Source organism: Poecile atricapillus, chromosome Z, assembly GCF_030490865.1.
Source record: "Poecile atricapillus isolate bPoeAtr1 chromosome Z, bPoeAtr1.hap1, whole genome shotgun sequence".
In the NCBI taxonomy this organism is placed as follows: Eukaryota; Metazoa; Chordata; class Aves; order Passeriformes; family Paridae; genus Poecile; species Poecile atricapillus.
In genome coordinates, this window is record NC_081289.1 from 28,173,379 (window position 1) to 28,200,900 (window position 27,522).

Sequence of the window (27,522 nt, forward strand, 5' to 3'; positions counted from 1 at the left end):
AGATAACATTGCAGCATCCAGGAATATATTTTTGTCCTTAAAAGCTTACTGTCCCTGTGTATAAAATGATCTTTGTTTTACAAATTCCTTGTTGCCAGAGGGTTGCCTTAATTTTTTCTCCCTGAGTGCTGCTGTTGTACGGCTCCTAAAATACACCTTTGTAAAATGAAGATTTTTCCTTTGAATTGTAGGAATAAAGCTTTTTTCATGGCAAAAACTGTCACCCTGCAGCACTGTCCCAATAGGAGAATAAATCCATCCCATGGTAATGGCAGCCAGGGAGCCTGTCATGAGCCTTTGGACTTTTTTTAGCCACAACCCTTGGGGCTGAAATGGTGTGTGGTACCCAAAAGGTCAGGGGTAACTGGGGACAGTGCGAGAAGCTGTCTAGAGCAGTTCCACAGGCCTTTTTGGTACCAATACAGACTTGAAATCTGCTTGTGTTCTTGAGGAGCCTTCTGGTTCAGGTTCAAATTGTGTTAAACTAACTCAGGGCACAAGAGGAGAGGGAGGTGAGGATGGAAATCAGGTAGCTGCCTTGGTGCAACAGCAATCTGTTCAGACTTGTTCTCTTATCTCTTCCTTCAGACTTGAAACAATACTGAGCCTGCCTCTGATCTCTGTAGGGAGTTTTGGACTGTCCTGTGACTACAAAGTAAACTTAACGCGCCTTCTGACCCCAGCCAGGAAACTGAACCAATTCTTCTATTATTTTTGGAGACACTCTGGTCTGCCATTCAAAACCACGACCTGGGAATCTGTCTACATTTACAAGAGAACTGATACCTCAGAGGCATGCCTCTGGTAAGATCTGGATCCACCTCTGACCCAGCTGTTGATATATGCTCTCTCCACCCTCAGACATGGTTTCTGCAAAATGTTATTTCAGTCCTACACTTTGGGAGGTGTCTTACTGCTACCAGGAAATGAGAGAAAGAAAAGATGAATTGTAGCTTTTAGCTGTAGCACTTACTTGAATGTTTCTCTCAGTCTATTTTAAATATTTGCAAGCCTTTGCTTTTCCTTTGGACAACATAGCCCACATGTTGTATGTGATGCAAATACTTGTTTACAGCATCCTTAATATAACTTCATATTAATATACAAGCTCTTCTATAGGTGCCTTTTTAGGTTAGGGATCTTACTAAGCTCTTAAAGTGTTTTTCTGCATTAATGGCTTCAATTTGTAGGCACTATTTCCAAAATTCAACCTGTATCTTTCTTTAAACAAATTTACCCCAGTGATTGCAGAGTTTAAGCTATACTCTCACCAGTTTAGAGCAAATGAGATAGGATTCATTTTGTGACCTGAAACACCAGGCTGTGCTTGATTCTCAGAAATGCTGGGTTTTCTACTTGCCTTGGCTGCTTTTAGACAAATAGACTCTTTAATATACCAGTATTTATAATAACTTCTCTATTATTGAGTCTTATTTGACTTTCAGCTCATGTGAGTGTTTCTATGCTCCTTTGACTTTTTTCCCCATTTTGGGATATAGAAAGCCGATTAATTTAAAAAAACAAACTCATTTCTCTTACTAATTTAATAAATGTAGCTGAAAGGTAGCAACTATATAACTATTATATATATTTCTAATTCATAACCTGAGGGACTTGCAGAATTCTAAGCAAAGTTTACTGTGTTTGCTTCGGATTGATAGAAGCATATATTTATGGAATATTTTGGATACAGAATGAAAAGGTTAATATTTTTTTTTCCTGAATTGAGAGAATTGAGAGACCTAAAGCCTAGTCTCCATTTAATTCTTTTGTAGGTATTTATGGACTTAGATTTTTTCTTCCTTCTTTCTTAGTATAGATAGTAACTTGATCACATGATGTAATTGCTATGATTACCTCTCTTTGATGTTTTGAAATATCAGTGTACTTCGCTCATCTCTTACTACAATCCTTACATCTCCATGTTTGCAGCTGAAATGGATAATTCACTATACACTTTTTAGCTAAATCCCTTTAATTCTGCAGGTTTCATACCTTTCAGTGATAAAATTGCATGAAAATTATTTCTGAACTTTTCAAGTGTTTCTTATTTCACTTTTTTTAATGCCTCTGACCAGGACCTTCTTTATGACTTCAGAATTATTCAAGCCCCTTTATTGTTAAATTAACAACAAAAAAATTAATTTTGTATCTCTGCCCACTTTTTATCCTAATTTAATTGTAACAATGCATCTCATCCTGCCTTAATAGAAACTGTCAGTGTGAAGGTTTTTGAAGTGTAATTTAAAAAGATCTATTTTCTCACAAGTTTACTGCATGAGCTAATTGTTTTTCCCATATATATATAAAAATAAGTGAATGCCCACAGTGATAGCAAAATCAGGTTATGTTTCAACTATGCATATGTTTCTGTAAATTAATGGTTAATAATTCTGTTCCTAAAGAAAAAAAAAAGAGAAAAAAGGAAGCAAAAGGTATTTAATAGCTCATAGGACTGAGATCTCAGTGCTGGTAGATCAAAGGTTATGTAGTTTGAAAACAAAGAGAGTTCTTTTAGTTATCCCTCTGCATTAACTTTATTTCAGATAGAATATCTCTTCTCAGAAATAACATATTGAAGCAAGAGTAGAAGAAGGAGCTCACTGTTTTTCCTCAATCTTTTAGCAAATTTTACTTGTGTGATTTATTTGCTGAGCTCATTTTTCCCTTCAAGTTTTAACTGATTCTGTATGCTTTTTTGTTGCTGCTTTTCTTTCTTTACTTCTCTCACAGTCAGGGTACATGTGTAGTTTTTATCTCAGTTCTTTCTGTAGTTCCTGTTTAGTTCTTTGAACCTTCACATGTGCCTTCTTACTTTACTGCTGATGTCTTAAATAGTAGAGCTTCATGGCTCTGCCTCCCTGCTAGTCTCACTTCCTGCAATTTCCTCATATCCTTGTGTCGCCCTGAAAACTCAGCTTCTGATCTTGCTGACATGGTTTTCTAAGGACTTTCCCAGGACAGTAACTGTAAACATAGATATGTGTACATTCTTTCTGTTACACATCTTGTGATGGACATTTCTCATGGCCAGTGCAGTGAGAAAGTGTTATCCTGACCACCCAATCCCTGGCTGTGGTCAGGAGCCTATAAATCCTGGGGAGAAAAATAAACTTCCTCTTCTCTTCACCACACCTCGACCTGTGTCCGTGTGATCTATTCATCTTCAGCGGTAACATCCTTGATTATTTTTTTTTTATTGTTAATCTCTTATTACATCATTGCATTTTCCAAATCCGTCCTTTGTACAACCATGCTCAAATACCTCTGCTTGACTTTCCGAGCATTTCTGCACCTTTCATGCCATGTATTGATTCTTTCACTTTTATTGCTGCAGAAGAGGTTTCATACCAGCTTATAAACACTCCTGTGTACTCTGAACAGCCTATCTTGCACTATGGTTGATTTAGGAAAATGTGAAGAGTTAGCAATTTCCTGACAATATTTTTGTTCCTGTATGCCAGGTACATGAATGCGTTAGATGCTGGAATCACAGAGTTCTCTGAAAAACTCAAGTTCAAGGACATTTTAAGATCTCCGGAACTGCTTAAAAAAACTGTGCAAAATCCAAACCGGAAAAGCAATGGTAAGGAGGGGTTGAGGCTGCACTGGCCCTGCAAGTGAGTTGCTTTTCCAAGGAAGTCAAACCCACTCCTTAGTTAGGTTATAGGGAAACCCTTTCACCAGAAATGGAAAGTGGAAACAAAGATATACCATTTTACATGGATGTAAAAATAAAATGACACAAAGTTCCTAGATTCCTCTCTTCATCCTCATAAAATATGGGGGAATATGCTCGTTCCAGAGAGCTTTTGGGGTAAACTTTCCCATCTAGGCACAAGCTCTTTTTTGTGAGATTCAGAAATCCAGGGATCACAATTTCTCTAAGAAGGGCTTTAAATACTACAAGAATATAGATACTGCAAACTCTCTATCATTCATGTGTTTGCAGCCCTGGTATATTTATGGACCTCATTTTGCCATAAAGGGGCACTTCCAGAAATGATTCATCTAAACTAGAAAAATTACTGAATAAATACCTCATACCAGGTGCTCCTAAGACTAAGCACCTGGCATCAGCAGGCCAAGTGAGTGTGAGAGTAAGCAAGCTAATGAAACCATTATTTGAAGGCCATTTAACCTAGAAATGTTCATATTGAGTTGATGTTATGGCACCACAACTCATAATGCTTATTTGAGTGAGATAATGATAGTGCTGTGGTACAATCAGACAGAAAATGGTGCAGGTGTTGAAGCACCTTTTACCACTTCCCCTCAGATATCCTAGTTTTACTGCAGAGAGGCTGTAGCTCTGTGCCTGGGCCACAGGTAATGTGCCTTAGCCCAGAGCTGCTCTACTGCTTGCTACTCAAACATGGGGGAGCAGCCAAACATCCTCTTCTTGTCTGTAAATCTCACCAATCTGTCTCCATTTTTTCTCATTCTGTAGTAATCATCATGTGTGGCTCTCCAGAGGATGTCAGAACAGACCTAGGGATGGAGAAGGTGGATAATGACATCGTTATCATCCTGATAGATCTTTTCAAGTAAAGTATCACCTTTGATGGATGGAAACAGATAATGGAAATAGTCTGAGTGGAACTGTTTTGTTGAAGAAATGTTCTTTCACAAAATGTTTTATATTGCCATCTGTCCTCATGTCTTGCCATTTATGCAACGTGCATAGAGTTTAATTCATGGCATGTCCTCTACAAAATCCCTTTTTGTTCATATAATATTTTTCTAAGGCACTGACAGAACAAGTAGGTTTAATGTTGTCCTGTGAGCTCCTCGATGCAGGAAACCATGAAAGAGGCACAGAGTCCAAAGTCAGAATAGTCATGAGATATGGTTCATTTGAGATATGGTACATTTTTCATACACTCTGCCCAACCAAACAATTATGTAAATAGGACTTAAAGTATATTTTTATAGACTCCATTTATCCAGTTTTTAAATTATTTATGTGATACAACTGTTCTCTCAGTTTATAACTCTTGCACTTTATAACCACCTCTTCAACATCTTTGTAACCACAGAAACGTAAATTCTCAGAGAAATTTCTTAGTATACAACCTAAGTTTTCTATTATTTAATTTCTTCTTAATATTGCTAATTACAAAACTCTTTATAGAAGATGTCTGACATAAATTGGCCTTACTGATGGTTTCCTCAAAAGCCTTGGCTGTATACAAGGACTGAGAGCTGATCTCTGTCTCTAAACCTAAGTGACACAGCAAAGATTACATCTGTACAACTAAGTGTAGATACCTAAACCAGGTGTTTTTTGGGTATAGCCCCAGTTGCCATACCAAGTCACAGTCTGGGAAAAGGTTGTTGCCTGGGACAGTGCTGGTGGGATGGATGGATGGATGGATGGATGGATGATCGCAAGGCAAAGGTGTGTGCCTGTGTCTTGATGTTACTCACTTCACTCTTGGTGTAGCAAAAAGATTCCATGAACTTCTAGGGCTAGTGGGGCTTCCCAGCTCTTGTGTCTAAAGCTGACCATAACAGGTCAGTTCTGAGAAACTGTGGGTTAATGACTTCAGAGATTTAACCTTTGGTTCCAAACTGGATCCTGTTCAGGTTTTAACAGGATCTTCTCTATTCTGTACGCTTTCAGGTTCACCATATCTATTTTTTTAGAAGTGCTTCTAAGAGCTCTCAGCATTCCACAATTTTATCCAGGCACCAGGAATCCCCATTTACTTTTCCTGAGGCAACTGGCCTCAACTCCTGATTCTTTGCAAATGCACAATGGGAACTGTGTATGTGAGTGCTTTAACACTGGTGTTGTAGGTATGATTGTTGCATTACAATAGGTGAGGATGATTAGGGGATTTTTTGCTGTGATATGCATTCTTCTGATATAGCCAGCTGCCTCAGGCTGCTTTGTATGCTGCCCTTCTTAAACTTTCTACAGACCTTTGTTTTGCTAAGTATCTCAAATCACACTATTCTTCTTAAAAAAACCCAAAATACAGACAGATGTATTAGATGAAAACTCAAGCTGTAGGAGGGAGAGTAGGCAAAGTCCCGTGCTTCTCCAGGAATGAAGTGCCTTTGAAAAACTGATAGATTTGAATTTTCGTCAGCTCTGAGCTGTCTGATGAGCAGGACACAAACACAGTCTTTAAGCCTCCCTAAAGAGAGGTGGGATGCTGGAGGATTATCCAGTCTGGTGGAGTTTAATGAGGTTTCCTTTTCAATTGGCTAGTTCAGTCCAAGCCTGGATGAAAAACATCTTGAAATTCTTTAGGGTGAAAAGTACATTGTAAAAGTCAGAAGATTCAGGAAAAGGCAGGGACAGGGCTCTGGTGTCAGAATCCAATCAGATGGTGATGGAGTGGAGCCTATAGTCTCCAAAAAGTCTTAATACAGTATTGACTGTACTGTACAGTCAGTACTGACTGACAAAATAAAAAGATGATTAAACATGAATAATGAGAGAAGGCTCATACAATTTTTTTCTTTCTATTAGTCTAGCCATAGCAATGACAGATGCTGCCAGTTGACACTAATATCTATTACTAAATTCTTCTTTAACATGTGAATCTGGTGGTGGCCAGTCTGCAAAGCACTTCCAAATGGCCTGTCAGGGTGATGAAACTCAAGATACCTGAAAGCTACAACATCTTCTGCTTGTTTTAGCAGAGTTTTCAAGTTAACACAGTTTCCTCCAATTTTCCTGTCTCACTGAATTAAACAAATGAATCAATAATCTGCTCTCCACACCTATGCGATTGTTTTATTCCCTCCTGTTAAATGCTTTTAGTGCAACTCCTGCTGTGCTCAATTTGAGCAGGAAATATCAAAATTAAAGGAACAAGCAAAAAGAGCGCAGAAGAGCTCAGAAACAGGCACTGTAACATGATGAAACTATGATTGCAGTATTGTGAATTCCAAGGAGAAACTGAGTTTTAATAAATATAAACTCTGCTTGAAAAAAAAAAAGAGGCAATAAACAGGACAGAAAGCAAACAGTTACAATAATAACAGTAGCTCACAACAACCTTTGATTGTCAGATTGGCAGGTCTCCTTGATATTATCTTTTAATATATTTAGGTACAAAAGCTGGCATCAGGGAATGAATGATATAAAGAATTGTGTGCATGATGAAATTTTATTTTTAGAACTACTGTTTTAACCTCTTAAATAAGAGTGCTGTTGAGAATTCTGTCATGGATACCATTGACCCTGTTGTTCAGTGTTCATGGGATACTTGTGCTTTGCTTTGCAGCAACGCGTACTTCAAGAACAACATCTCAGCTGATTACATGCACCACGTACTTGTCCTGACTCTGCCACCAACTAATTACAGCTACAATACTGTAATTAGAGACTACCTAGAGATGGAGGACAACAGCCTGGTAAGAATACTATTTTATATCTGATTATTGCATTCAGTTCATTCCCGTTCATGTATGAAGAAATGAAAACTAAAAATGCAACTGTAATCATCTCCTGTCATGCTCCTAAGCTGAAATTTCCTCATATTATTGCAGGATGGCATTTTGCCCTGATGTAATGATGCCAAAATACAGTATCATAAGGCAAATCTGCAAGCTGTCATATTCCTGCTTTGTGAAGTTCAACTCAAACTTTTAATTTGTTCTGCACGTGTCGTATTCACAGGGCATGAGGGAGACTTATAGGCACATGATTTTTTCACTCCACATCGGAGTGACAGAAAATCTTATATGAAGCTGCAAGGCATCACTCAAGAAAGATCTATACATGTAATTGAGATGTGAGCATGGAAATTCAGAACTAATAATTGTTGACTAACTTTTCTGTGCAGATATGTTTAAGAGATGACAACCATTGCAGTTTCTTTCAAGTGGCTTTCCAGATAAGCTTCAAAAACAAGAACCATTTTTTTTCCATAGGAAATAAGTATTTTTTTTAATTTCCAGAAAAGGAGAACCTATGAAAATGTAGTATTTGTTTAGTGAAATTGATACTCCTGCTGTCTGCCCAGGAACCAGGTCCTTCATGTAGAGTTCCTTACAGGATTTGTGGCTTTGAGCTTCAGCTCCCCAGCAGGCAGCCTGAAGCTTCTGGCTGTATTTAGAGGGCTTCTAGATCCCCTAGCCTGGGCTTAATGCTTTTTGAGTGCCAGTTCTTTGGCAGGCTGCTGGAAATTCTGGCACAGCTCCTTGCCCCTGAGCTTTGGCCTCTGGGAAGCCCAAACTTGCTGGCACCACACTGAATTATCTGCACAGAAACTCTAATCCAAAGCTGGGGTCTTTGGGACACACTGAGCAAAGCAGAACTGCCAAGAACCTACAGTGTAGGATTTCTTGAATCCTTTGCACCAGGATTGGCATGCCAGACCTTTACACTGGTCTCATAAGTTTTCAGCACCTTTCTGCCTTCATACATTAAAAATATATTTTGTTACCTTTCTTTTTCAAAATGAGAACACTCATGTGGCATTGGCTATCACTCCCTATTCAGCAGATTCTGATCTTCCATGCTGGAGTTTCTGCCAAATGAAGCCAATGAAAGTTATTATAGCTTTATGGCAGAAACATGAACTCTCAAACAGCCATTTTTTATTTTCTTTTGTTCTAGATGGAAGATGACTTTCTTGCTGGCTATTTTAATGCAGTGTTGCTGTTTGGACATAGTCTCAAGAAATTTGTTGTCTCCCAGAGCCCAGTGTCACCTTTCAGTTTAATCACTGAATTCCGAAATACCACTTTTGAAGGTAAAAAAAAAAGTACCGTCCTGTGCAGGGTTCACTAAATTGATGAGGGGAAAGAAATTTGATTTTAAACACTCTTAGGATAAGTCAGGTCTACACTAAACCAGTCCAAGCCTTTCAGTGAACTTTATTCTCAGAGTTTTTTCTTTTTATATAATTTTTACAAGGATGTTATCTTCAGTATTTGATGTTCAAAATGACTCTGAAGTCACCTGGCTGAGCTTTAATGAAGTAGTTTTAACCTTTTCCAGTTTACAAAACCATGTAGGCCTGGGTACCTGCAGTGTGAGTGTAGGCCAGTCGACAGTGGGTTGGCTCTTCTTAGTCAACTTGTTCCTCTCACAGGTTGTCTAGCAATGGTGGGCTTTTGTTCTGTAGGCCATGGGCTTGAAATCACAGAATTCAATCATTAGGAAAAGACAGAGGCAAAACTAACATGAAGAAGTGAAAACATTATCTCTCTGGGAGTACAATCCCAGTTGTTGCTTCACATCAGAGATCTGTACTAAAATGATGACTGAGAGTTTTGTGTATATGTTCCACCTATGTTCAGAAAATGTGTGTGTAGAAGTTTCCTAGATTTTCCTAAGAAAGGTTGCAGGCTTATTTTTGCTTTAACCATGGTATCCAATACCTAGAAAAATAGAATTAACTAACTCCTCCTGGAGACAGCTAACCTTTCTGAATATCAGTAAACTCATCTCTTCAGTTTAAGTTTGAAAGTTAAGTTTTACAAACATTTTTACTCATCCAAAATACAGCACTGTAATGCCTGTCATAATTTATAGGTTTAGTTAAAAAAAAAAAAATCCTAAAAGTGATAGGTGTTGAATCACCTTAATTCTTTCTTGTGATGGAATCTGGTACAGTAGGGATTTCATACAATAATTATTTTGATATTAAAAAGGTGGACCATGAAACAGTTAGCATCAGTTTTTGAGGTGAAAAGGGAGAAGGTAATTGCTGAACTAAAATAATGCTGATACTGAACTTAGGAGAAATAAAACAATTCATCATCAACAGCAGCAAAAGGACAATCTGAAGCTGATCAAAAAATCATCCTCTAATAAAAAGGGAAAAATGAAGGTGAGATTTTCAGGAGTGGTGGATATTGGCTAAGCTTGTGCTCATGTTGAGGCAACTGACTTCATGGGAGCAAAATCAAGCTGTGCTGAGGGATTTGGGAAGTTCCACCTCAAAATCCTTGCAACGTGCTACACAGGCAGTTTCTCATTGTGCCCATTTGCTGACATACAGTGAGAGGAGGCTAAAGGCAAAAAGAACATAGTTAAAACATTATTATTAGAGCTTTCAAAAGAGTAAAGGGAATGAAAATATCCTTGTATTTTCTTTATTGCTGATAGATTCAAACTGCAGGTGGAAACAGACTGTTTGCTTCTCATTTCCAAAATGGTTTCTTCAAGGGAGGTGACTGACATTCTTGGTTATGCTGAAGAAATCTGACAGTATATTTTCCTGTAGCTAGAGGGAGACTTTCCTCTTCAATGCTGTCAGTTCATCACATTTTATTGCATTTTGTAAAGAAAGTGTAGTGTGGTATTAAAAGAGAAGTGAGCTGATATGTATCTAGCACATACATGAAGAAGAAAAGTATCCTAAGTATCCTTTATTTATAAGAAATCCTTTTATTTATCCCATCCTTCCTGCCCCATATTTGTGTTTCTGAAAATGACTAATTCCTTGTGTCTGCAGGTGTAGTGGGTCCTGTGACTCTAGATGAATTTGGAGACATTGATACCAATCTGACCGTGCTGTACACATCACAGACTGCAAATTATGTATGTATGTCCAGGGTGCAACTGTTTGACCTTATATATGAAAGAAAAAACAAAATGCCTTGTACTATTGCATAAGAATGATGAAAATAATTATAGCAGGAGTGGTGGAGTGCCAAGGCATGCTGTGCATGCCAGAAGGGGGTCATGTGAGGTGTGCTGGAGACTGACAGGATTGATGTAATCTGGTGATTCAGTAAGTGAAATGCAGCTGGTATTTTGGGATTGGTAAATTTTCAGAGAGAGGGGGGGAATGAGAAAGAATATGGCAGCCAAACATATGGCTACACTGAGAAATGCACCACTGTAGCAGGAAAGTTAATTTGAGTTTGGGCAATACATTTATTGAGGGTAGTCTGAAGCAAGGGACAAAAGAGGGAGAACACAGTTGCTGACTGCATTTCTTCCCTCTTCCATACTGTAGTTCAAACCTCTTCTGTATTTCAACACTCAAAGCAATGAGACATACGAGGCGACTAACAGTCCTGATTTTATCTGGAAGAACCACAGGCTGCCCAGTGATACTCCAGACACTGGTGAGACACCCATTAAACTTACCACCTACCTCTTTGAAGACGAGTCACACAGTCCTGAGATCTACCTGCTATATGATCCAGCATGCTTTCAGCTGGGTGCAGAATAGCATCTTTCTTTCTCCTGCCTCATCCCCCCACATTCTCTGCCTCCAGTCCAGTTCAAAACCTTTATTTCTGTTTATTTCTGTTTAGTAAGAGACTACTAAGTCTCTTGCAAACTTGATCCTGTACCAGTGATTATGGGAAATACCATGGGGTATTTCACAGAAAGTCACCCCCAAACAAATAATCTTCACTATAAGGTGGTAGTGATGTGAACCGCTTGGAAGACTGTTCGGGAAAGGCAGCAGAATTAAGGTTATGATGAGTTATCTGACTCTGTATTTCTGTTATCTGATGGAGCATCTGATGGAGCATGAAGCATGTACCTGCTTGCCCCTTTATCCTTCTTGCAAGGAGCTGGGGAGAGGACACATCACTGTGCAGATTCAGGGGGCTCTGAGAAGAGCTGACTGAAGAAAGACCATGGGAAACTAGGTTATGGCTCTATTTACATCCCAACTTTAAATCTAAAATCTCAGAAATTACCACCTTTTGAGTTTTTGGTGACTCCTAGATAGAATGGATGAATTCCCTTGTTTTTCAGCGTAGGAGAGTACAGCCTTGTCAATCTGATCAGCTTGAGATTGTTTCCCCCTTTAAGACTGCTGCCACATGGTAATTGACAATGGAAGGGCATATGCTTCAGGGTATGATATGCAGAATAAAAATTATTGCAGTGGCAGTAATCACAAGGATTAGTGCACAGTGGGTTAGTGTTCACCTGAGTCATTTCACCAGTGAAAATCCAGTGATGGTGCTGTTAAAAGTCTCTGCTAAAGCCTTCCCAATAATTTACTGTACTGCTTGCCTCCATTAGGGAGTAGGCAAATCATAACTGGAGAGACAAACACCTTCTGCTAGCTGAGAGTCCATTCACAGTAAGGTGGTAAAATGGGTTTAAACATTTTTATTCCTTAGTAAAGTAAATCAGATGCCCTCAAATTAGGCCTTATCCTTCATAAGAGAATAGTGGTTCATTGTAAGGGACTCATGGGAGATACCAGGAAGAGGCAGCAGCTTTGATAAGACTCCAGAAAATTTTTCTACTCCCACTAAGAGTAGAGGGATTTCAGTGGAGCTTTGATTTCTTATCCCTGGTCAAATCTCTGGTTTCTCTTATTATGACCATGACTGCTGTCTGTGCACACATCAGCCACAGGGTCTCCCTACCAGCTCCATGAGCTCTGTGCTTTCTGGCTCCTGTCTTCTTGATGTTGCTCCAGTCCCATTCTCATCCATCCCTTGGGCCCCATAACATGCCATGTTGTCAGTGGATCTGAAACATCTTTCAAATATTCCCCTTGGTATGTCCTTGTTTGAAGCTGCTGTACAAGGGGGAAAAAAAGAGAATTGCAGAAAGCCAGCATGTACAAATGTCAGTAGCTTAACATCTAGTGCTTAACTGAAGCCTGACACTGTGGCCAAGCCATACTTATCTAAACTGCCTCCCAAATGCACTTGATTATTTTGTTTTCGCTTTTTTTTTTTTAAAAAACAACTTCCTTCTATATGACTCTAAATAAATATATCCCCCCCAAAAAGTCAAAGTTTAAGTAATCACTGTGCCTTGCTATAGCCAGTCAAAACTTTCCAATCTGGAATATCTTTTCATTCAGGTAGGTGGACAGTGCAGACCACCAGAGCCTTGCTCCTTCCTAAGCTGTAACTGAGAACAGCTGACCCAGTTCTGTTGCCTACCTTCCTCATAGTATTCCGTGAAGAAAACGGGGCTTCATCCATATTTTCCCCGTATTCAGGAAGTTTTAACCCTCATTCTAAACATGGATAAGATCATTCTCCAATACAACAAACGTTTATGGTTCCAGAGGACCAGTTAATAGGTAATGCACTCTCCCTCTGCCTGTTGTAAGACTAAGAGCCAGAAGGTGGTATCAGAACCTCAGGAAAGGGAAATTATGGTCCCACAGCACTTCCATCTGAAACTATAACCTGTTTATTGAAACTTCATGCTACAATTCACAAACTTGAAGTTTCAGACAATTTTCATGCAAAATGTATTTTCCCATTGTTATTTATCTCTCATTTTGTAGTGGTGATTTAACTGGTGGAGGAAAATGATAGTACTGGTGGTTTTCATCAGAGAGCATCAGACTAATGCTAAATTACCATGAGGCCCTTAGGCTGATGAACATACTGAAAGAAGGTGGGGAGATGTGATACCCAGAAGAAGAAAAATCAAAGCAGAAATCTGGGTCCAAAATCTAGAGGAGCTGATAAACTTAATCCTATGTCAGATCCAGGCACAAAAATTGGTATGTTGAAATTCCCTCCTCAATTGCTACTTGCTTCTGAAGGTAGCTAGTGTGTATAAATTTTATTTTTATTTATTTACTAATTTTGACACTTGATCATTTTTACTGTGTGCCTTCATGTCTGTTTCTGGTCACAGACAGAAGTATATTAGCCTCAGTAAGGCTGAATAATTCAGCTTTTTTACTGGCCTTAATCAACATGGCAATCAGCAAAACTGGATTCTCCTCTGCCTTTTTTGCCTGAGACACTTGCTCAGTAAAGTAGGTACATTCTAGACATGTGACCACCAGCTGAAGCGCTGTGATAATGGCCTGTTATTCTTCAAAGGAAGTTGGTGGTGGCCAACTTTCCTTCCCAGTACCCCTGAGTCCCAAGAACAGACATGAGAGAGGCTTCAGTTTGCTTTTCCACAGTAAGACAATCAACATTAAAACCTTAGTCAGTTCCCAGCCTTGTTCATCCTGTCTGCCTGCTCAGGATTAAAGCTCTTGTGTGCTTTGTGGTTTTTGTGTCTAAGTCCTCAGATGCCCGAACAACATGATTTTCAAACTGCTTGGCTCCTGGCAGCTTCCAAGGACACTTTACTGGCTTTATGCTGCCACCAGATTCATTTCCCTCTATAGCATATTAATTTCCTACTGAAGAGTACAGTCCATGCAGTAGCACCATTGCCTGGGTATCCCTACAGACTGCCCATGCCTCAGGTGGGGATGTAAGACTGCACTGCTCTGGGTCATGCTCCATCCCACATTGAAATAGGAAATGTCATCCCAAGGCAGTGCTGGTCTTTACCAAAGCCTCTCAATTTGGATATGATCAAAAAGTATCCTTGGTCAGCTGCTGTGGTTTGCATGTGTGTGTGAGGGTAATTTCTTAAATACAATATTGTTTTTCAGTACCCTCCATGAAGTTGTTTATCTTTCATTTTTTCTTTTTTGCAGGGCCACATGTCTTGACTATTGCTGTCTTTACACTCACGGGAATTGTGATTCTGGTTCTGATCATCTCTTTGCTGATTCTAAGGTACAAATCCCATTGGCTTTCTGTTTGTTTGTCCTTGAACAGTTTTCCCACTAGGACAATGCCTTTGATCTCTCCTTGAAGAGCCATTCATTAGCTTACCTTACATACCTATGTGGTTGGCCCTTGTGTGAACTCTTTGATATATGCCAAACAGTGCTTACATCCATGGTGGTGTTATAACAGGTTAATAATCAAGGAAGAAGATACAGCAAGGCTCAGTGTTCTAAATTCTGCTAAGAAGCTCTGATTCTACATACAAATTCTCTACATACAGAGAAATACAAGTCTCAGACCAATCTTCAGAATTTTTCCACTTTACTACCCATCTTTCCTGGGATTCACTTATATTTCTGTAATGTATTGGTGACATAAAAATTCAATCTAGAAGGTGGTATTTCTCTTGAGACACTGTAGGAGTCAAAACACCATGAGGTTTTGGTGTTTTCATTGCATGGATCCATTCCTTCAGCTCAGTCCAACACCCTGCATAAAATTTTTTCTAACAACTTGGAATTTCATGCAGTGTTTAAGTCCAGCTTTATCATTATGGAAAAAGCAGAAATAGAAATCACTGATGCCTTCTTTTGATGGAAGAAATCCCACCACAGTTCCAAACTATAGGATTTTCTTTAGTCTTTAAAAAAATTATCTTACCTGTGCATCTGTTTTCAGTCTATGTCTTTGTTATGTATCAAAGAACTTAAGAAAAAGCAAGAAGAACAGATCTTAAGAAAAGTTTATTAGAAACAGAAGCTACTCAGGCTCTTTTATTTTGAGTAGGCCAATCTGCCTTCCTAACTAAAAGAAGGGAAAAATCAGAGATAAAGATACACAACTCTTACACATCCAATTGTACTCAAGACATGTAGAAGCTAATCATTGTCACATCTAAGCACTAACATATAAAGAGACAGTAAAGTTTGCAATGCCTACAAAAAGTGATAAACAAAAGTATGGACTTGTAAAAGATTCTATACCTTTCCATATTTGCAGATGCATAAAATCTAAAGATTCTCTTTAGATGATTGGATTATTATTGTATACATATCATTGTGATATTCCCAAACATGAAATATAGATTTCTAAGAACTTTTAGAATAAAACTTGCACTTTTAGTATCAAAATAATAGCAAACTTCTCAAATATAATTACTACCAAAGATTGTCCCCTAACAAGCAAAGAAGAGAAATTATTGTGAAAATCAACAAAATGCCTCATTATTCAATCTTTATCTCCTAAGTTTCTAGCACACTTGAACTATTCCACAACCTGTGGAGTTCTGACTGCAAAGTAAAAATTCCAAGTCCAGAAAAACATATAACTAAATAGTCAACCTAGCAGATTTTCATTCAGTTTGATATGTTCATAATCACCAGCTGATACTAGTTTGAACTACAGTGCATCCTAGTGACACACAGACACAACTTACAAGCTGGAACAGAGAAAAATGGCTCTTACTACAATTGTTGGTCTTCCTTTTCTTGTGCAAATATATGCTAAAAATGTAATGAACAAGGGTATATTTTGTTATTGGTCAATAGTATGGGTTCTGCCATTTGGAGCATTTGCCAGCAGTCATCAGTATGTTAGGATTTTCCTGCAAACGCTCCATTCAGTCCTGTGGGGTTTTTTAGTAGAGGAAGGACTTGCACAAGTAAGGAGATAATTTGATGAGCCCTAGCTGTCTTGTAGCTTTTCTCTAAGACAGTGCTTGCTCTGAAGTTTTGCAGGGGAGACAGCAGTTTCTTTCTCCCATTTCCAATGACTCTTCCCTCATGTTTATAAAATGTGCAGAATACAAAGGAATACCCACAAAAAGGCACCTCATCACTCAACACCTCCTCTCCTGGCATTGTATTCACAGCAGTTCTTACTATCCACTGTTGATGGCAGGACTTCCATTGGCTTGCATTTGTTTGTGGGACCTCTCTTCCAAGTACATTTAATAACATGGAGGAGAAAACTGTATAAAATCCAGATGGCCCTTTATGCTTTAAATTCTTCTGACCACCCCTGAGACTCTGGCAATTGCCCAGCAGTTTTTCTGCTAACTCTGTTCTGTTCTGCTATAGAATGAATGAGCACTTAGGCTTTCCCAAAGCTAGGAGAACTAAAGAGTATCCTCAAACTGAAAAACTGGAGGAGAGCCACAGGGCTTGTGCTCAAGTCTCATCAGCCTGCCACACCATCCTTGTATCATCCTGACACTAGATGCTTCCTTGTCCTAATCTCCTGTTGAGGGTTTCGGTTCACTGGGAGGAAATTCTGAAAGACTTCTCTTATTCTTCAGGAAGTACAGGAGAGATAATGAGCGCCGGTGGAAGAAATGGTCCCATATACCACCTGAGGAAATCTTGCCTCTGGAGACCAGTGAGACGAGTCATGTTAGTTTGAAGGTAAGAGAAGCACAGTGCCCAAAGCTGGGTCTTGGATTCTGTCTCCTAAAGACAATCAATGCTGAGGTTTTGACATGTTCTGACTACAACACTCTAAGGCTGTGCTAGGACTAGGACTTGTTAACTTTTTCTTTTTTTTTTTTTTCTTTTTTTAACCTATATGTCCTGTATTGAAGAATTGAGATTATTCCCAATCTATTGTTCCCTAATAGAATATACCTATTCCCATCAGTAAAGCTCATTTTGTGATGGCTGAATGGGTTGGGTATTGACTTCCAGTCTCTGTTACAAATGATTTCCCAGTGCTTTGTTATGCCTGTGTAATGCCATGAAAGAGCATGAAAACAGCAGGTGGAGGGCCTGGGAGTGGCATGGATGTTCCACACCTTCTGTGGCATGTAGTGACCCTCCCTAGAGAGAAAGGGTTATGCTTCTCTGTGTGGCACACACAGACATTACTAATCTCTCTGGACCTGTCAAGTGGGGAGTAGGTGGTAATTGCAAGTTAATTATTCTTCTTTGTTCACAGATTGATGAAGATAAGAGACGTGACACCACCCAGAGACTGCGCCAGGGCAAATATGACAAGAAGGTAACCTGACTGCAGTGTCCATGCTTCCTTCCTCCCTTCCTTTAGGAGGGCACCTTTTGGGAGGAGGTCATTCCACCTCCCCTGACCTTGCAAAATGGTTTGTTCTTATGAAAGGAGTAATTAATTTGTTCCCTATCAGCTGCTTTGTATTTTTTTTTACTGACAGAAGGATAAATATTAGACTCTATGAACCCCTAGCCCAGGAGCACAGAAGCATAAACACAGGAACCAAAAGTCTGATACATTTTGGTACTGAAGAGGTGAATAGGTTAATGGAGGACAAGCTATTTACATGGCAATTCTTGTGCATTCAGTAGAGCTGTCTGCCTGATTGAAGTATATTCTTGTTAATTTAAAATGTGCACAACTGATAGAGTTAAATTCTTTGAAGAAAATATAGTTCCAGTACTTATTAGCTGATTAACTGAAACTCCAACAGTGAAGCAGTAGGTAGGTGCTTCTAAAGAATTTCTTTCTATGGACATTTCTTGGAAAAGAAAGGTGAATTGCTGCTGTACTAAACCTATGATTTTTTTTTCCCCCACTGTTATTTTTCCTTCAGGTGGTGATCCTAAAGGATCTCAAAAACAGTGACGGTAATTTCTCAGAGAAGCAAAAAATAGAACTGAACAAGGTAACTGTTGCACATAGGAACTGGACACAGCAGGGTGGGATGGAATCTATGAGTGAAGTAATTGCTTTCCATTGTCAACTCCAACAGCCATATGCTTGTTCATGTTTGTGAGGTGGACAGGTAATGAATTCCTCAAAGGATATTGCTTGATGAACTTTATCTTTGTTATGTGATCTCATCACCACTTCAGAGTCTGGATTGTGTGCCAGTCAAGCTGAGGATGAATGAAGCAATTCATGTGCTGTCATATGGCCTTACTAAATCAATTTTTATAGCTGATGCTAAAAGGCACTGCACTCTTTTAGCTCATATCATACTAATTCATCAGTAGCGGAATGTTGTAGTTAAATCTTATTATTGAATGCCAATTGGAGCTATTTAAATATAAATTACTCTCTGCTGACTTCTGCATACAGACTCAACATGGGAGAATAATTTGGCTGCGGTACTGCATCTTTTTTTGAATGGTTTTCCTTTTACACAACACTGCTATATTGTGAATTCAATAAACTCTAAAAATACCTCAAAGTAAACTACAGTTGTCTGTTTAAATGGACAAACTCCATAATATCGTGCAGCATCATTAAATTTTTATTACTTGCTCATTTACTGACTGATTCACAACATTCTGTCACTCATAATGGCTATTCTGGTCAGCTGGGAGGTTTGATAGAGAGGCAGTAATAGATACTATAGTGGGCTCTGGAATTAACTTGCAGTATCCAACAGCAACCACTCTTATCTCCCTAATCCGGAAGGCTCTGGAATGACAAATGTCTTCAAGTATTTCACTCAGTGCTTTAGTACACTCTGATTTAAGGGAAACTCATACATCTTACCAGGCCTTGAGATAAAAAGCTATGTCACACAAATATCCATAGTTCTATGTTTCTGTACTAAAAATGATTGTTTTTGAAAACAGATTAAATGTCTCTGCTCTAGCTCCTACAGATTGATTATTACAACCTGACCAAGTTCTATGGCACTGTGAAGATAGACACCATGATCTTTGGGGTGATTGAATACTGTGAAAGAGGTTCTCTGCGGGTAAAGAATTTTAAAGGTCTCCTTCTACCCCCAAATTATCAAATTTCAAAGTAAAAAAGAAATCCCCATCTCTGTGTCTTTGACCCTCATGCAGCAGCCATGGACTGAGCAAGTGGTGGCAGGTTTCTAAGTTTCCTCTCCCTTGCTTGGTTCTCTCCATCCCTCCCCAGGTGCTGCTCTCGCTTTGATGGTTCTCAACAGCAAGAGGGTGAGGTGGGGTGGAGCCAGGGAAAAGTACAGGCCCAGGCCACAGTAACAGCCAGTATTTGTATTGTGTCTCCTAGGAAACATACAGGATAGAACTTATTCTTCATTTTCCAAGCTGTAGCTCTTGTCTCTGCTGATGTGCTTGTGTACCACAGAGTATGCAAGGACACAAAAAAGAATATATTCCATATTAGTAAGGGAGAAAAATGTCAAGTTCTGCATTATAAGGGCAAACAACCCTTCATTTTTGTTTATAAAAAGAAATGGTAAATTGATGCTGGCAAAAGTATGGAAAGACTTATGGTTTATTACTACCAATATTATTTCAGTGCCAATCATGAAGTGATAATCATCAGCTCTTCTGAGGGCATATATTGTCTATGCTTCTGTGGTCATACAAAGACTGTCATCAGTAGCAGTGGTCTCTGGAACAAACTCACAGCAAGGCAGCAAAATAATTGTTCTCTCTCTAAATTATTTTCTGGTAAACTGGCATACTCATAGAAGTTTACTTTTGTCAAGGGATGTCATCATGGCTGAAAGAACTGTAAATGATTGTCAGGCAAAGATAAAGCAACAGTTTATTTTGAACTTGTAAAGCTAGGAGTAAATTGGTAGGAAATGGACTTTGAGCACCGACCATGGAAAATCCTCTCCCTTCTTCTTGCAGAACTTGACCATTTGTTTAACTATGAGCTACTTTGTGTTATTAAAGACTTGTTTTGAGGACCAAATTCAAAACCTATTTCTAATTGCAGAAACCCCTCTTTTCTGTAGTCCCTACTTTTCTAGCTCTGTGTAAACTTAATATATATTTAATATTCCCTATTTTTTGAGTCAGCTTCAGGTCTAGTGCATGTACTCTCTATAAAGAACAAAGTTGCTGGTTGAAATTTGTATACCCATATCTCATCGTCTGCTTTTTCCCTGAAAAACTTTTCTTCTCTTGACAGGATGTTTTAAATGATAAAATATCCTACCCTGATGGCACGTTCATGGACTGGGAATTTAAAATCTCAGTCATGTATGATATTGCCAAGGTAAGTGGACTGCTGACTGCAATGTAAATCAACCTGTCCTGTCTCACAAAACTGATTCTCTGAAGAGTGTAGCTCTCAAGGTGTTCTTCTTTCCTAGAGCTGTATGCCCTCCCAGTCTTTTCTCCTCTGGGGACAGGTATCCGAGGCAGGAGAAGCCAGTGGCTTTCAGACTGAAGGAGGAGATAGGGGCCAGAACTGGATTTGGACTATTTATAAATAAACAAATGAAGTATACCCCAAAGAAATGTGGCTCAAAGACCACAGGGCTACAATCTGCTGACCAGTGCAGTCACAAGCTCTGCAAAAGCACAGGCTCTTTGTGGCCTCAGGTAAAGCATACAGAGAAAAACTATATTTTTTCAAATCATAGAATTATTCTAATATATATCCAGAGATGGGATCAACTTTTTCTAAACAGTTTATATACCTTCCTGATTTTCTCACTAGAATGAGAAACTCTAGTTTCTCACTACAGCTATCCATTTCAAGCAGTTTGAGAGGAAAAAAGTTAATCTTGTACAGAAACAAAGGCTGGTTTTCAGTAGCTTTCAACAGACCTTTGATTTTTAGGTCCTTGTGGTAGGAAAAATCAATATGCACAGTAAAGGAAATTCTGTTCTACATTAGAGACTTGTAACTGTTTAGCTAATAGGTAAGGACCCTTTGTAATTCATTGGTGTAATAATTCATTATACCTCTACAGATAATGTAGAGAATCCCTTCTGTCTTTTTGCTAGTGCTCAGCTGCTCTTCCTATCTGGTTTGCAGTTGGATGGTCTTCCTGTTTTCCTTATATGCACCAGTTTGGATTTGTTCTCCATGATGAATGACTCCACTGTGTCTGTTCTAAAGAGATATTGAAAATCTTGTGCTTTATTAAAGCCCCCTTAAATCCAAATTGTCACAGTTTGTTGGCCTTGTTAATGACTTTCAAGTTCAGCTAACATTCAGGTAAAGTTTCATTTTAAATAGCAGCAGAGGAGTTTCCCTTCCTCCTTAAAACATATCAAAACCCAGGGTATTTTTTAACTCTTTGCAGTTCACCTTCAAATGTTTCCTTAGAAAATAAGGATTAGTACTATCTCCTTTTATGAGGAAAAAGAAATCCCAGTCCCTCTGAATGAATTGAGACTTCACAGCCAGTCATTTGCTGTACCATTGGTACAAGGGACAGGTATCTGAGTATGGATCAGCACACAGCATCTGTTACGTGGAATGGCTCCTGAGCACTATTAGTTGTGTTAGTAGGGATGGTTCACAAACTCTTCATGAAAACTTCATGAAACCTAGGAACAACAGGAAAGTTACTGTCATTTGGGTGATCTGCCAACCTCTCCTACTCCTTGACTTGATACTTTGGTGAAGCTTCTGGGACCTACACGTTTCCATGAAATCTTTGTATTGCTTTTTCCAAACCTTATCTTCTAAACCTCCAAGCACCATATCTATATTTACTTGAATGACTTCTGTTTTTAAATAAGCCATTTCATGGCCTCTCAATTCCAGTTCCTCTCATCTCATTATCTATCCTTTTCAAGTCCAGACGCAGCTCTCCAGGCTGTTAAAATACCTATGACCTGGTGCAGCAGTTCCTTTGCCTTCCTTTTGAGATACTTCTCCCTCTCCACACCATCACTTTTGTACACTCTGCTTTTACCATGGCCCAAACAGTCCTCATACTATGCTTGCTGCATGTGTCTCTGAACAGAGATTGGGTCACTTGTATTCCCTGGTGCAAACAGCCAAATGATGACTATTCTTGGAGCGGTCTCTAGGTCAATAGAGACTATTGAAAAGCCAAAGAGGAAGCCTGAAATCTACTCTACTTCCTCCCCTTCCTCTGCCTTTTCTTGCCTTTTTGCTATCATAGCTGCCTCTAGGATTGATGGGACCACCTTGTAGCTACATGGATTTGGCCATGTGACCAAAGATCTCTGATGAAAGGTCTGCTGAGAGGGAATTGCAGTAATCAAGCCTTGTAGTTATTAGTGCATACACTGTCATTCCAACTCTATTAAATAAGTGGCTGCTGCAGGATATTGTGCAAGGGATTGTAATATTCTTGCATTGTGCCAGGAAAAGATTTGTCAGTTAGAACTAAAGCTTCAGAGCTTCAGAGCAAAGGTTACAAGAATGCACAAATACTTGGAACTATTGTATTGAAAGTCATGATGAATTTTGAAAATCACATTGTGGGTTTTTAATAGGTTCTGTGTTTTCAGGTAGGTGCACAGAATAGTGGGGAGGAAAGAGAAAATTTTATCAGTTACATCTATAAGACCTTTGCCTCCAGAAATTGTTAACAAGAAAGCCTTTGGGTAAGGAAATCTAAATTACCTTTGTCTGTCATTTGATGCTGATACTAATTGGGAATTCTGCTGCAGTAATGGGAATATTTTGTGGCTAATGAAAGCAGGAGCTGGAAGAAGGTGCTGCTGGAGGAAATAGAGCCTAAAGCAGGCAAAACATCCTGGGTAGAATCATCAGGGCTGCATGCAAAAAGCAATCAAGAAATGTGTTCCTTGGGTATAGTGTGCAGATAACTCTGTAAATTTGGCATGGTCTAAATAGGTCCAGGATAACCAGTCCAACAACATTCTCCAGAGATTGCATCTTTTGCAGGCTGTTTGGGTCTCAGACATACATCTGCTCTGCCCAAACTCAGCTCATATCTCAGTGATCTTTTGTAGCATTTGCTGATCCATTCTCAGTTATGGGTAGCCCAGTATTTGGAAAGAAAACCCAGCATGTCATAGAGTATATTCATGACCACAAGGGCCTGATGAGATTCTGTCTACCAATTATACAAAAGGATGAGCTTTACATGTAGGAGTCTAAGTGGAAAATCATTCAAAGAAGCTAAACAGATATGACATGCATGTTCTAGCTTCCACCAGATATAGATTGCACTTCATATACTGAGCACGAAGAAAAGAGGACCATAGGAAGGAAAACAACCAACAGTAGGTTATAAATAGGTGTGAGTTGAAGTAGTTCAGAAGAGTGAGATGAAACAGAATAAATAATAGCAAGAGGTACAAATTAGCATATCTATTCCCTTCTTCAGCTGACACCCACTTAATCATGTTCTTTCCTGCTGTGCCTCCGTGCCATCCCCTTCTCATGTATTGCACTGTATTTGAGTCTATTGGACTAAATCAGATAATTTCAGAGGCAATGAGTAAAAAGGGGCAAGCTGCACTCCTCTGTATGCCTGTGTGTGTTGTGAGTCAGGAGTCTGAATCTCAGGAAATAGAGATGAAACTGCATTGTCCAGGCCTCATGCTAGCTTCAAGTTTAGCTCATGGATAGCTGGTATGTATTGACTTGTACAGAGAAAACCATAAACAGTCAGGTCAGCAGAGACCTTTATGACTGTCTAGTCTGATTCTCTGTCTGATCTAAACCCTAGTGCATCATCTGACACTCTCTGCATTGACTGTTCTGGAGCGCTCTGCTTTGCAGTTAGAGGATCTGCTGCAATGTTTCAAATAAAGTCTCTGGTGTATAGTGATCTTCAAAGAAGATACAGACATAAGTATCAATTCCTTTCACACCTCTTGTGTCTGTTGGATAAACGTGTAGTTGGAAACACTTCTTTGTGTGACATTCCAAGAAATCTATATTAAATTTACCCAAAAACATTTATTGCAAGTGAAATTGTAAACTTTTGTGGGAGGAAATACATTTCCCTTATTACTTATGTTCTGATATTGCTAAAACCAGGATGCTATGTCAGACTGTTGTTAATTAAGAGGAAGGATGGCCTCCTATGGCAAGACCCACTTCCTCATTTCTCAACATTGACTGTTCCTATGACCTTGGAAAGTCTCCTTTGTAAAATAATAATATGAAAGGGAACTGTGATTTATGCATATCCATTGCAGATGAAGTCCATCTAATTACGTGCGCAGATATTATGCTAATATTTGCATTCTTGTTGAGTCTGGTAACATCTGAGTGTCTCACGTGTTGTGCTTTCTTTCTCTTTTATTCTCAACCACAGGGGATGTCTTACCTGCACTCAAGCAAAACTGAAGTCCATGGTCGACTCAAATCCACAAACTGTGTAGTAGACAATCGCATGGTAGTAAAGATCACTGATTTTGGCTGTAATTCAATTCTGCCTCCAAGGAAAGGTAAAAAAATGCCCAACTGGACTCTCCTTCACGGTTTCCAACACAGTGAAATTTTCTTATCTTCATAGACCAGTAGGGTCTAATTACATCTTATATACAGAACAAAACAATGTAACTTTGCTTCATATTATAGCAACCATTATATTGTTTTAACTTAAATAGTACAATGAAAGAATTACTAGCAGGTAGTGAAAGAAATTAGGCAGCGTGAGAAGGAAGGAAAGATGAATATTTAACTTCTAGTTTAGAAAACAGATTTCACCTGGGATTGAGATGTAAGAAACATTTTCAGTATCCAAGTCCTTCATGCAAACAGCCCTTTTCAGCAGTAGTACTGAAATTGTGTGAAGAATTTATTTACCATAAATCTTGTAATTGATTAGATACATGTGTTACCACAGTGCTCTGTGATATCATTAACATTAACACGCATGACTCTGATAATCCTTGAAGAAATCTGTATTGATACGTGATGATAACTCTGTTTCTTATGCCTTAGTTTGGAATTTAGTAATATATGCTCAACCAGATTGGAATAATATTAATAGCTTTTCTTCACATTTTCTATTCACCTCAAATTCATAGAATATTTCTGTAAAATAGAACACTCCTTTCTACTCAGCTTTTCCTTCTTACTTGATCTGGAGTGAAAAGATGAGTCCACCTGAAATTATGTCATATTAATCTGTAGAGTAGAGCTTGGAGTATAATAAGGACAGCGCTGTGCTGTAACTGCAGCATATGACTTGAAAACAAACTGGTTGCAACTGATTTGGAGAAACTTTTTACATTCAGACACAAACATACTCAAGAGTAGCAATAAGAATATAAAAAATGCCTAAGAAAAGTGCACTGAACATAAATGTTCTATTCATTCTTCATTTTACAATTTTAATATTTTGCAATTTTTAAATTTAATTTTGTATTATTATTATTACATTGTAATAATCTTTTTTTATTGCTTGTAAGCAGCCTCAAAATCTCTGGCTACTCAGTCTATGTCCTTGAAGAAAACTCACTGTTTCACAAGAGATCAACAGATTGATTGTGGCTGGATGTTACAGCCTAATATCATAACACTGTCTTCAGGGTCACTGTGTTCAGGTCACTGTTATGGTATGTCATCAGCATGTCACAGCTGTTGTACCATGGCAGCATTCTGGTTCTGAGATACAATGGTGCCCATTGCACTAGAAATACAGATTAATAATTTCTGTAGAAATCAAGTAGTTATGAGCAGGTAATACTATGTCAGGCTCAAAAGCACTTGAGAATTATTTCAATAGCCTCATGATATCAAGGCCATTGGGAAATATTGCAGTCTTCTTATCAGACATTGTGTACAAAAAACTCCTTGCATCTCCTAGCTGAATAATTTATGGCTCAGGGTTTTTTTTTATTATAGCACTGGCATTCCTCGGTCTTATCTAGATACGGAGGCTATTTCTAAGAAGTCTGTGAAACATAGCTAAGAAAAGCAAGTTCATTGCCAATAAACATAACTTTTTTGAATGACTAGGAGTCTGCATCTATGGTGGAAAGTAGCAGGGTCAGCAAATCCCAGAAAATTGAAAACTACATCAGAGGTTTATCTAACCTGTATTGATGTCAGCTTCTCAAGACAAATGCTAAACTAGGAACTACAATACTAGTGGGCTCTGGATTGGATATGAAAAGAGTAAAAGGAAATGTCATTATAGCCAGTGGATGGTGTGAGAAGGATCACCCTTTTTGCAATTATTTTTCTCCTCTTTACATTGTCCCACATTGCCATCTGGATCTTCAGACCTGTGGACAGCTCCTGAACATCTGCGGCATGCTGATGTATCTCAGAAGGGTGATGTATACAGCTATGGGATCATTGCCCAAGAAATCATCCTACGCAGAGAGACGTTCTACACTGGACACTGCCGGGACAACAGAGGTAATTCCACAGACTTCTCTATTGCAGCCTTCTGGGATGGTTGTAGCTGTAACTGGCCTATTCTCCATGTTTTGTGAAAGGCACTGTCTCTGATAACTGCTTGAACAGCTGCTCCTTTCTCTGAGTGGTGAATGAAGAGCCTGTTTGAAGAATCTCAATGTGGGGGCAAGCATCCCTACTTCTTCTGTAAATAAAGTTTGTATTGAGTTTTCTTGCCCTTTCTCTTCCCTTTTCAACTAGAGCAGAGCATTACAGAAGTTAACATTAGACAATGCTGTCCAAACTTACTGTAACATTTAAAGGCCTCAAATGTTTTTCTATTTTAACTTGTAAACAACAAGTAATATGCCATTTATTTTAGGCAGCATAAATCAGCATTGTCGACACAGAACAACAAAAACTCAGCTGTGTGACACAAGAACAGTTGGCATTTAAAACTGGCAATTCAGACTTCATTCAAGCTGGTTATAATTAACTTTAGCAATTTAACTTCTGTCAGAAAAATCATCTCCTCCTGTAGTGCATCTATTAAACCCCGTATTGTGCATTTTGTGACATTGTTTTTGAGTGACTGTTGTGGTTTTAAGACCAGCTGGGAATTAAGCACCATGCAGCCGCTTGCTCAACTCCCCCTCACTACCATCCTTCTCCCTGGTAGAATGAGGAGGAGAATCAAAGTAAAACATAGGTTGAGATAGGAACAGTTAAACAATTGAAAATAAAGTAAAATACAATATTAATGATAAATTGTAGTAATAATGGTAGTAAAAAGGGAAAAACAAGTGATGAATAAAGAAAGTGCTCAGTACCTGCTGACCAATACCAGACTCCCCTTCCTGAACACAGATAATCCTCCCTTCCAGGCAACTTCCCCCAGTTTATATGCCAGGCATGATGTTCTTTGGTGTGGAATATCACTTTGGTCAGTCTGGGTCACCTGTCCCAGCTATGCTCTCTCCCAGTTTCTTTTGTGTATCCCCTCAGTGGCAGAGGACCTGAGATAAATTAAAAAAAAAAAAAAAAAAAAAAAAAAAATCCTTGATTTAGGATAAACACATCTTAGCAAAATACCAAATCAACAGTGTGTTATCAACACCG

General features: G+C 38.8%; 1 protein-coding gene and 1 long non-coding RNA gene across 8 annotated transcripts in view; one reads left to right on the forward strand and one right to left on the reverse strand.

Annotated features, from left to right (window-relative positions):
- LOC131592584 (guanylyl cyclase C-like) overlaps positions 1–27,522 on the forward strand; it is a 44,278-nt gene that overhangs the window by 3,789 nt on the left and 12,967 nt on the right. Inside the window, exons 4-18 of the mRNA XM_058864180.1 lie at positions 589–804; positions 3,465–3,586; positions 4,451–4,547; positions 7,245–7,374; positions 8,582–8,717; positions 10,428–10,513; positions 10,935–11,046; positions 14,364–14,445; positions 16,736–16,841; positions 17,371–17,433; positions 17,996–18,067; positions 19,010–19,114; positions 20,275–20,361; positions 24,368–24,500; positions 26,287–26,424. Of these exons, the coding sequence (XP_058720163.1) occupies positions 589–804; positions 3,465–3,586; positions 4,451–4,547; positions 7,245–7,374; positions 8,582–8,717; positions 10,428–10,513; positions 10,935–11,046; positions 14,364–14,445; positions 16,736–16,841; positions 17,371–17,433; positions 17,996–18,067; positions 19,010–19,114; positions 20,275–20,361; positions 24,368–24,500; positions 26,287–26,424 (1,685 nt within the window). The remainder of the gene's footprint in view (positions 1–588; positions 805–3,464; positions 3,587–4,450; positions 4,548–7,244; positions 7,375–8,581; positions 8,718–10,427; positions 10,514–10,934; positions 11,047–14,363; positions 14,446–16,735; positions 16,842–17,370; positions 17,434–17,995; positions 18,068–19,009; positions 19,115–20,274; positions 20,362–24,367; positions 24,501–26,286; positions 26,425–27,522) is intronic.
- Positions 11,687–27,522, reverse strand: part of LOC131592594 (uncharacterized) — a 31,147-nt gene continuing 15,311 nt past the window's right edge. The window contains exons 3-6 of one of the 7 annotated variants that reach the window (XR_009280674.1): positions 27,234–27,419; positions 24,763–24,834; positions 24,380–24,484; positions 11,687–12,473 (exon numbers count right to left, since the gene is read on the reverse strand). This is a non-coding gene — a long non-coding RNA (uncharacterized LOC131592594). Of the gene's footprint in view, positions 12,474–24,379; positions 24,485–24,506; positions 24,590–24,762; positions 26,609–26,671; positions 27,076–27,233; positions 27,420–27,522 lie in introns of those variants that run through there. The other 6 variants (XR_009280672.1, XR_009280673.1, XR_009280677.1 and 3 more) reach the window with 6 other exon arrangements.